We start from the raw sequence: 11,335 nt of genomic DNA on the forward strand, positions 1-11,335 counted from the left end.
GAACATACTGCCTGAACTGTCCTGGGGCACAGGAAGAACATACTGACTGAACTGTCCTGGGGCACAGGAAGAACATACTGCCTGAACTGTCCTGGGGCACAGGAAGAACATACTGACTGAACTGTCCTGGGGCACAGGAAGAACATACTGCCTGAACTGTCCTGGGGCACAGGAAGAACATACTGACTGAACTGTCCTGGGGCACAGGAAGAACATACTGCCTGAACTGTCCTGGGGCACAGGAAGAACATACTGACTGAACTGTCCTGGGGCACAGGAAGAACATACTGACTGAACTGTCCTGAGGCACAGGAAGAACATACTGACTGAACTGTCCTGAGACACAGGAAGAACATACTGACTGAACTGTCCTGGGGCACAGGAAGAACATACTGCCTGAACTGTCCTGGGGCACAGGAAGAACATACTGCCTGAACTGTCCTGGGGCACAGGAAGAACATACTGACTGAACTGTCCTGGGGCACAGGAAGAACATACTGACTGAACTGTCCTGGGGCACAGGAAGAACATACTGCCTGAACTGTCCTGGGGCACAGGAAGAACATACTGACTGAACTGTCCTGGGGCACAGGAAGAACATACTGCCTGAACTGTCCTGGGGCACAGGAAGAACATACTGACTGAACTGTCCTGGGGCACAGGAAGAACATACTGACTGAACTGTCCTGAGACACAGGAAGAACATACTGACTGAACTGTCCTGGGGCACAGGAAGAACATACTGACTGAACTGTCCTGGGGTACAGGAAGAACATACTGACTGAACTGTCCTGGGGCACAGGAAGAACATACTGACTGAACTGTCCTGGGGCACAGGAAGAACATACTGCCTGAACTGTCCTGGGGCACAGGAAGAACATACTGACTGAACTGTCCTGGGGCACAGGAAGAACATACTGACTGAACTGTCCTGGAGCTCAGGAAGAACATACTGACTGAACTGTCCTGGGGCACAGGAAGAACATACTGACTGAACTGTCCTGGAGCTCAGGAAGAACATACTGACTGAACTGTCCTGGGGCACAGGAAGAACATACTGACTGAACTGTCCTGGGGCACAGGAAGAACATACTGACTGAACTGTCCTGGGGCACAGGAAGAACATACTGACTGAACTGTCCTGGGGCACAGGAAGAACATACTGACTGAACTGTCCTGGGGCACAGGAAGAACATACTGACTGAACTGTCCTCAGGAAGAACATACTGACTGAACTGTCCTGGGGCACAGGAAGAACATACTGACTGAACTGTCCTGAGACACAGGAAGAACATACTGACTGAACTGTCCTGGGGCACAGGAAGAACATACTGACTGAACTGTCCTGAGACACAGGAAGAACATACTGACTGAACTGTCCTGGGGCACAGGAAGAACATACTGACTGAACTGTCCTGAGACACAGGAAGAACATACTGACTGAACTGTCCTGGGGCACAGGAAGAACATGTGTGAATTCTTACTATGGGTGGCTTTTCCCTCTAAAGGGGAACTTCATTGAGGGTTTTTTGTTCATATTGTTTAAAAGTAGACTTTGTCCCAAGTTTCAGAGGATTTTTTTAATTGAGTGTATTTATTTCTTAGGCATTTTTAATAGTTTTGATTCATGAGCTCTCGGGATCTAGGCCAATGCAATTCTGAGACATAATCAAATCACAATGCCTAGATGATATGGCAAGCACCCATCTTAGTTACACCACACACTAGATATGGCACCATCTTAGTTACACCACACACTAGATATGACACCATCTTAGTTACACCACACACTAGATATGGCACCATCTTAGTTACACCACACACTAGATATGACACCATCTTAGTTACACCACACGCTAGATATGGCACCATCTTAGTTACACCACACGCTAGATATGGCACCATCTTAGTTACACCACACACTAGATATGGCACCATCTTAGTTACACCACACACTAGATATGACACCATCTTAGTTACACCACATGCTAGATATGGCACCATCTTAGTTACACCACACACTAGATATGGCACCATCTTAGTTACACCACACACTAGATATGGCACCATCTTAGTTACACCACACGCTAGATATGGCACCATCTTAGTTACACCACACACTAGATATGGCACCATCTTAGTTACACCACACACTAGATATGGCACCATCTTAGTTACACCACATGCTAGATATGGCACCATCTTAGTTACACCACACACTAGATATGACACCATCTTAGTTACACCACACACTAGATATGGCACCATCTTAGTTACACCACACACTAGATATGGCACCATCTTAGTTACACCACATGCTAGATATGGCACCATCTTAGTTACACCACACACTAGATATGGCACCATCTTAGTTACACCACACGCTAGATATGACACCATCTTAGTTACACCACACACTAGATATGACACCATCTTAGTTACACCACATGCTAGATATGGCACCATCTTAGTTACACCACACACTAGATATGACACCATCTTAGTTACACCACATGCTAGATATGGCATCTTAGTTACACCACACACTAGATATGACACCATCTTAGTTACACCACACACTAGATATGGCACCATCTTAGTTACACCACACACTAGATATGGCACCATCTTAGTTACACCACACACTAGATATGGCACCATCTTAGTTACACCACACGCTAGATATGGCACCATCTTAGTTACACCACACACTAGATATGGCACCATCTTAGTTACACCACACACTAGATATGGCACCATCTTAGTTACACCACATGCTAGATATGGCACCATCTTAGTTACACCACACACTAGATATGGCACCATCTTAGTTACACCACACGCTAGATATGACACCATCTTAGTTACACCACACACTAGATATGACACCATCTTAGTTACACCACACACTAGATATGACACCATCTTAGTTACACCACACTAGATATGACACCATCTTAGTTACACCACACACTAGATATGGCACCATCTTAGTTACACCACACGCTAGATATGGCACCATCTTAGTTACACCACACGCTAGATATGGCACCATCTTAGTTACACCACACACTAGATATGGCACCATCTTAGTTACACCACATGCTAGATATGGCACCATCTTAGTTACACCACACGCTAGATATGGCACCATCTTAGTTACACCACACACTAGATATGGCACCATCTTAGTTACACCACACACTAGATATGGCACCATCTTAGTTACACCACACACTAGATATGGCACCATCTTAGTTACACCACACACTAGATATGGCACCATCTTAGTTACACCACACACTAGATATGACACCATCTTAGTTACACCACACGCTAGATATGGCACCATCTTAGTTACACCACACACTAGATATGGCACCATCTTAGTTACACCACATGCTAGATATGACACCATCTTAGTTACACCACACGCTAGATATGACACCATCTTAGTTACACCACACACTAGATATGGCACCATCTTAGTTACACCACATGCTAGATATGACACCATCTTAGTTACACCACACACTAGATATGACACCATCTTAGTTACACCACATGCTAGATATGGCACCATCTTAGTTACACCACACGCTAGATATGGCACCATCTTAGTTACACCACACACTAGATATGACACCATCTTAGTTACACCACACGCTAGATATGACACCATCTTAGTTACACCACACACTAGATATGGCACCATCTTAGTTACACCACATGCTAGATATGACACCATCTTAGTTACACCACACACTAGATATGGCACCATCTTAGTTACACCACACACTAGATATGGCACCATCTTAGTTACACCACACGCTAGATATGACACCATCTTAGTTACACCACATGCTAGATATGACACCATCTTAGTTACACCACACGCTAGATATGACACCATCTTAGTTACACCACATGCTAGATATGACACCATCTTAGTTACACCACACGCTAGATATGACACCATCTTAGTTACACCACACGCTAGATATGGCACCATCTTAGTTACACCACACGCTAGATATGACACCATCTTAGTTACACCACACACTAGATATGGCACCATCTTAGTTACACCACACGCTAGATATGGCACCATCTTAGTTACACCACACACTAGATATGACACCATCTTAGTTACACTACACACTAGATATGGCACCATCTTAGTTACACCACACGCTAGATATGGCACCATCTTAGTTACACCACACACTAGATATGACACCATCTTAGTTACACCACACACTAGATATGGCACCATCTTAGTTACACCACACGCTAGATATGGCACCATCTTAGTTACACCACACACTAGATATGACATCATCTTAGTTACACCACACGCTAGATATGGCACCATCTTAGTTACACCACATGCTAGATATGGCACCATCTTAGTTACACCACACACTAGATATGACACCATCTTAGTTACACCACACACTAGATATGACACCATCTTAGTTACACCACACACTAGATATGGCACCATCTTAGTTACACCACACACTAGATATGACACCATCTTAGTTACACCACACACTAGATATGACACCATCTTAGTTACACCACACACTAGATATGACACCATCTTAGTTACACCACACACTAGATATGACACCATCTTAGTTACACCACACGCTAGATATGACACCATCTTAGTTACACCACATGCTAGATATGGCACCATCTTAGTTACACCACACACTAGATATGACACCATCTTAGTTACACCACACACTAGATATGGCACCATCTTAGTTACACCACACGCTAGATATGACACCATCTTAGTTACACCACACACTAGATATGACACCATCTTAGTTACACCACACACTAGATATGGCACCATCTTAGTTACACCACACACTAGATATGACACCATCTTAGTTACACCACACACTAGATATGACACCATCTTAGTTACACCACACACTAGATATGGCACCATCTTAGTTACACCACACACTAGATATGACACCATCTTAGTTACACCACACACTAGATATGACACCATCTTAGTTACACCACACACTAGATATGGCACCATCTTAGTTACACCACACGCTAGATATGACACCATCTTAGTTACACCACACACTAGATATGGCACCATCTTAGTTACACCACACGCTAGATATGACACCATCTTAGTTACACCACACACTAGATATGACACCATCTTAGTTACACCACATGCTAGATATGGCACCATCTTAGTTACACCACACGCTAGATATGGCACCATCTTAGTTACACCACATGCTAGATATGGCATCTTAGTTACACCACACACTAGATATGGTCTTGAGCTGACAGTCAGCCCACTCTGCTCATAATATTTGCATGATTAACCTGTTGCCTTGTTGTTGTTGTTTTTCTTGAGTGATACATGTTATAATAACCTCTAATAAAGCTCAGTGTGTGTTACTCTGCATGGATGTGAGGTTTGATGTTCGGCTTCTCTAATCTGACTTGCAGCTGAAATTCCTAAACCCTAGGGAGCCCTTCCACATCAAGCATTCCACATACTCCCTGAGGTGAGTCCTGTGCCCCGTCTGGTGCCCCGTCTGCCCTTAACTCTTCACAGGCAACTAGTCAGTCTGGTGCCCCGTCTGCCCTTAACTCTTCACAGGCAACTAGTCAGTCAGGATATATCTTAAGAATATTCAACCCTTTGTTACTGAGATCTGAAAACATAGTTGTCATGAATTTACACATGGATTGAAAAACCCCATTCCTTGAAAATAACACCGTTTGGTGGAGGCTTTTATCCAACGCACCTTTCATTACCGTAGGTAGTGTGTGCGTTATTTAGTGTTAACACATTGAGCGCCAGCAGCAGGGGGCGCTGATCCCCCTTCAGCGCCAGGTCTTTATTCAATGGATATAGTTTTAGACTGCGACATTTGCGAGTGCTTAAAATAAATCTTATAGTCTCGAATCCGGGTGTCAGCATTGCCTCCGGCTTGGGCCAGCCGTCATACTAACTCGTTTGGCTGAGTTAGCGGGAGGGAAGTCGATGGGGTGGTAATCTGGCGTTGTGGACAGCGACTCCTACAGGTCAGATCTGGGCGCCTGCACAGCAAAAGACAGGAAGTGGTGAAGGCAGTGTGACCTCCCACGCGTTACGCTTCACCAATGAGAGTCCGCGCTGGCAGGTGAAAAGAGAGCCGCTGGCTGTCTCTGCATGTGTCGGAGGAAGCATGTGGTAGACTTCAGGGTACGGTTGCACGGTATACCGGTATTAGTATAGTACCGCAGTACTAGAGTGTTCGAAATGATACTATACTGCGTCTGGAATTTTTTTTATTTTTTAATCTTTTTTATTTATTCATTTATGCATGCGAATGCCTTCCTATTGGAGGACAGCGCTGCTGTCAGTGATGACGTTGCGCTAGTTTACCGGAAGAGAGAGCTCTGATGGAGAGAGATTGAGATTTCTATTCTTGCGAATAGAATTGTGGACATTTTATAATGCTCGTATAAGGAACTGTAGTCACGAGAGCTAGCATTAACGTAACGTTAGTTATCATAACCATCGGCAATCACAGTGAGGATCTTTATTGATTAATGTTAGCTAGATAGCTTTAACTAGAATTATAGTTTGCTAGCTATATAAGCTAACGTTAGCCGAGTTTATTCTATGCTAAATGTGCTAGCTAGCTAACGTTAATAAAGATCCTCACTGCAATTGCCTATGGTATGATAACTAACGTTACGTTAATGCTACAGTAGCTCCTATCAGTACTGTAGTCATGCCATTGATGCCAACATTCGTTGGATGAGCTATGCTAGCTCTCGTGACTACAGTTCCTTATACGAGCATTAGAAAATGTCCACAATGCTATTCGCAGGAATAGAAAATAAATTGAAAAGCCTAATAATAAGCTGAAAGCTAGTAAACACAGCATCCCCTGTTGCCTAACCACAACAGAAATCAATTGATGCACATCACAAACGTGATTTATACAGAGACATTTGACAATTGCCCATTTAATGGTTCATACATACTGTATAAAGACAACGGAAATCAATTTTATTTTTGTTAAACAGCCTACAATATGACATAACCTAGTTCTAGATTATGATAGGCTATATCTAATCAGTCTCACTCATCAAAATGTTTTCTAGGTTATGGTATCTCAAACTAATTAGGCCCTCTGCTATGACAAATGTATAATAAAAATAATACAACCATACTTTTTCTACCCCTTGATTTTTTTTTTACTACAGAAGTCTGCTGCATTTGGCTCACAGAGTGACTCCCCCCACTCAGAAGCAACCTAACCTCCCAGTTTTTTTGAGCAGCATATTAACCTGTTCCACCCATGGAATATTTTCACCTAAAATATATACCTAGGTAAATGGAATATTGCTCCACTTCTACAAGATCCGTTTGCATATTCTTGGTATCTAGGGACATCTATGGACCTCAGGGAATGTATTCACGGTGTCTTTTTTCTTTTATTTCGTTTTTTCTTTGCATTTTTGACAGTGAATAACACCATGATAATAATGACCAAACTTAAAAAACTGCCACTGATCTCGTTCAGTACCCTCTTGAGATCATGTGTAAAAGAAATCTAAGGAAATTAATAAAGGGAAGATGATTAAACAGAAGGTTCTGTAGATACAGTACTGAATTCTCCCAATCCGGACCAATGCAATTTGAAATATTATTATAGAATATAGAATATGATGCTTATAAATTACCTTATTATAGCCAATTCGCACATTTATATATATACATATATTATCTTTCAAATGCCCGAGTTCAATTTGGATTTAGTATCACCAGGCGTGCATAAGAACAGATAATGATATTTACTGTGTTTTTTTTTATTTTCACCAGTGCAACCAGTTTGAAACTAATTTCAGATCTAACTGTTGCTACATGCCAACAATAGGGAGGAGAAACGAACTGCGTTTCAATTTGACTGTTGTCACTGCAATTCACGACACACATTATGCAAATCGATGTATTTCCATATTCAATTACGTCAATGAGTCGCCCTAGTTGTGTGTGTGTGTGTGTGTGGGGGCATACGAATGCACGCAGTTCAATGGTTATCATCTGCAGTGCCCTTCACCCCCCTTCATGCCCCTGCCTCTCCCCTCTCCCCCCACAGGGCGCAGCACTACCTCAAGCTGCCGGTGCAGTTCAAGCCCCGGGGGACCGGGAGACACTCTGGCCGGCTGCTCATCCAATCAGAAACAAGTGGAAGTCTCGTTATTCAGCTCAACGCTGAGGCCCTGCCCTGAACCACCACCCTACTCCCACCACCACCACCCTACTCCCACCACCACCACCACCCTACTCCCACCACCACCACCCTACTCCCACCACCACCACCACCCTACTCCCACCACCACCACCACCCTACTCCCACCACCACCACCCTACTCCCACCACCACCACCCTCCACTCTACCTGGCTGGCTCTCTGAGGGGCTGCCCTGAACCACCACCACCACCACTCTACCTGGCTGGCTCTCTGAGGGGCTGCCCTGAACCACCACCACCACCACTCTACCTGGCTGGCTCTCTGAGGGGCTGCCCTGAACCACCACCACCCTCCACTCTACCTGGCTGGCTCTCTGAGGGGCTGCCCTGAACCACCACCACCCTCCACTCTACCTGGCTGGCTCTCTGAGGGGCTGCCCTGAACCACCACCACCCACCACTCTACCTGGCTGGCTCTCTGAGGGGCTGCCCTGAACCACCACCACCCTCCACTCTACCTGGCTGGCTCTCTGAGGGGCTGCCCTGAACCACCACCACCACCACTCTACCTGGCTGGCTCTCTGAGGGGCTGCCCTGAACCACCACCACCACCACTCTACCTGGCTGGCTCTCTGAGGGGCTGCCCTGAACCACCACCACCCACCACTCTACCTGGCTGGCTCTCTGAGGGGCTGCCCTGAACCACCACCACTCTACCTGGCTGGCTCTCTGAGGGGCTGCCCTGAACCACCACCACTCTACCTGGCTGGCTCTCTGAGGGGCTGCCCTGAACCACCACCACTCTACCTGGCTGGCTCTCTGAGGGGCTGCCCTGAACCACCACCACCACTCTACCTGGCTGGCTCTCTGAGGGGCTGCCCTGAACCACCACCACCCTACCTGGCTGGCTCTCCTCCGGGCCCCTCCTCACTGGACAGATGGAGAGACGGAGAGAGGAAGAGGGACAATGCGGCCAAGAGTCTCATGAAGAAAGGAGCTGCGACTCTAACCTTCCTCAACGTCTTCCTCTTATTTCCAGACAGAATAGATGGAGCTGACTGTGACCCGCCCTGCCCTGTGTCTCTCTCTCTCTCTCTCTCTCTCTCTCTGTGTCTCTCTCGCTCTCTCTCTCTCTCTCTCTCTCGCTCTCTCTCTCGCTCTCTCACCCACCTAGCCCTGCCCTGTCTCTGTGACCCATGAACAATGGGTTTGCCTGTTTGAGGCTGAATGATTTTGCTATGACTGGCCCACACTTGGTCTGTGCCAGCAGCACAGGGCAGAGCGCCAGCAGCACAGGGCAGAGCGCCAGCAGCACAGGGCAGAGCGCCAGCAGCACAGGGCAGAGCGCCAGCAGCACAGGGCAGAGCGCCAGCAGCACAGGGCAGAGCGCCAGCAGCACAGGGCAGAGCGCCAGCAGCACAGGGCAGAGCGCCAGCAGCACAGGGCAGAGCGCCAGCAGCACAGGGCAGAGCGCCAGCAGCACAGGGCAGAGCGCCAGCAGCACAGGGCAGAGCGCCAGCAGCACAGGGCAGAGCGCCAGCAGCACAGGGCAGAGCGCCAGCAGCACAGGGCAGAGCGCCAGCAGCACCACAGGAACGCCTTGGTCTCATGTTTGGAAGTACGGCTGCTGGGATTTTGGTTATTTTGGAAATGCCAGTGTTAAAGGTGCTATAGCTCACGTTCAGCCACTAGATGGCACTAGGGCACCAGCATGTCATTCATCCAATCGGGTGCGTTCCATAATTTTGGACCCACTAAAAAAAAATGTAATTGATAAATTCTTTCAATATTTTTTGGGGGGGAAAGCGATACTTCCACATCTTTCTAAAAGCTCTGTGGATGTATTATTTATTAAAAATAAATTAAATAAACTAGCTATAGCACCTTTAAGTTACATAATTCCCAGACGCAAACCTGGTCCCTTCTAATGCTTGAACTGGAGTAACTTAGTTTATGAACTGCTAAAATAAGATGACTGTCTTAAACGGCGCTGTAAGTGTTTTTTTCTGTTTTAAAATACGTGTTTTTTTTCTGTTTAAAATAAGTCCCTCCACTCTGCAGTAAACAGCCATCACTGATATAGAGTGTCTGGTCAGTAACATGGGTCTCTCAGTCCCTCCACTCTGCAGTAAACAGTCATCACTGATATAGAGTGTCTGGTCAGTAACATGGGTCTCTCAGTCCCTCCTGCTCTGCAGTAAACAGCCATCACTGATATAGAGTGTCTGGTCAGTAACATGGGTCTCTAAGTCCCTCCACTCTGCAGTAAACAGTCATCACTGATATAGAGTGTCTGGTCAGTAACATGGGTCTCTCAGTCCCTCCTGCTCTGCAGTAAACAGCCATCACTGATATAGAGTGTCTGGTCAGTAACATGGGTCTCTCAGTCCCTCCTGCTCTGCAGTAAACAGCCATCACTGATATATAGTGTCTGGTCAGTAACATGGGTCTCTCAGTCCCTCCTGCTCTGCAGTAAACAGCCATCACTGATATAGAGTGTCTGGTCAGTAACATGGGTCTCTCAGTCCCTCCGCTCTGCAGTAAACAGCCATCACTGATATAGAGTGTCTGGTCAGTAACATGGGTCTCCCAGTCCCTCTGCTCTGCAGTAAACAGCCATCACTGATATATAGTGTCTGGTCAGTAACATGGGTCTCTCAGTCCCTCCACTCTGCAGTAAACAGCCATCACTGATATAGAGTGTCTGGTCAGTAACATGGGTCTCTCAGTCCCTCCACTCTGCAGTAAACAGTCATCACTGATATAGAGTGTCTGGTCAGTAACATGGGTCTCCCAGTCCCTCCTGCTCTGTAGTAAACAGTCATCACTGATACAGAGTGTCTGGTCAGTAACATGGGTCTCCCAGTCCCTCCACTCTGCAGTAAACAGTCATCACTGATATAGAGTGTCTGGTCAGTAACATGGGTCTCCCAGTCCCTCCACTCTGCAGTAAACAGTCATCACTGATATATAGTGTCTGGTCAGTAACATGGGTCTCCCAGTCCCTCTGCTCTGCAGTAAACGGAATATACATGTTCTGGTATCTCATTCCATCCGCTGAGAGAACTCCACACAGCAAAAATAAGAAATA

At 46.1% G+C, this 11,335-nt stretch overlaps 1 protein-coding gene across 1 annotated transcript in view; it reads left to right on the forward strand.

Moving 5' to 3' along the window:
• Window positions 1-8,798, forward strand: part of cep192 (centrosomal protein 192) — a gene marked incomplete at its 5' end in the record, with an annotated part of 187,767 nt that extends 178,969 nt beyond the window's left edge. The window contains 2 exons of the mRNA XM_084338489.1: window positions 5,500-5,558; window positions 8,151-8,798. Of these exons, the coding sequence (XP_084194615.1) occupies window positions 5,500-5,558; window positions 8,151-8,283 (192 nt within the window). The 3' untranslated portion in view covers window positions 8,284-8,798. The remainder of the gene's footprint in view (window positions 1-5,499; window positions 5,559-8,150) is intronic.
• Between the last annotated feature and the right edge of the window lie 2,537 nt (window positions 8,799-11,335).

This window comes from Notolepis coatsorum (assembly GCF_963971535.1).
Source record: "Notolepis coatsorum genome assembly, contig: SUPER_19_unloc_2, whole genome shotgun sequence".
Taxonomy (NCBI): Eukaryota; Metazoa; Chordata; class Actinopteri; order Aulopiformes; family Paralepididae; genus Notolepis; species Notolepis coatsorum.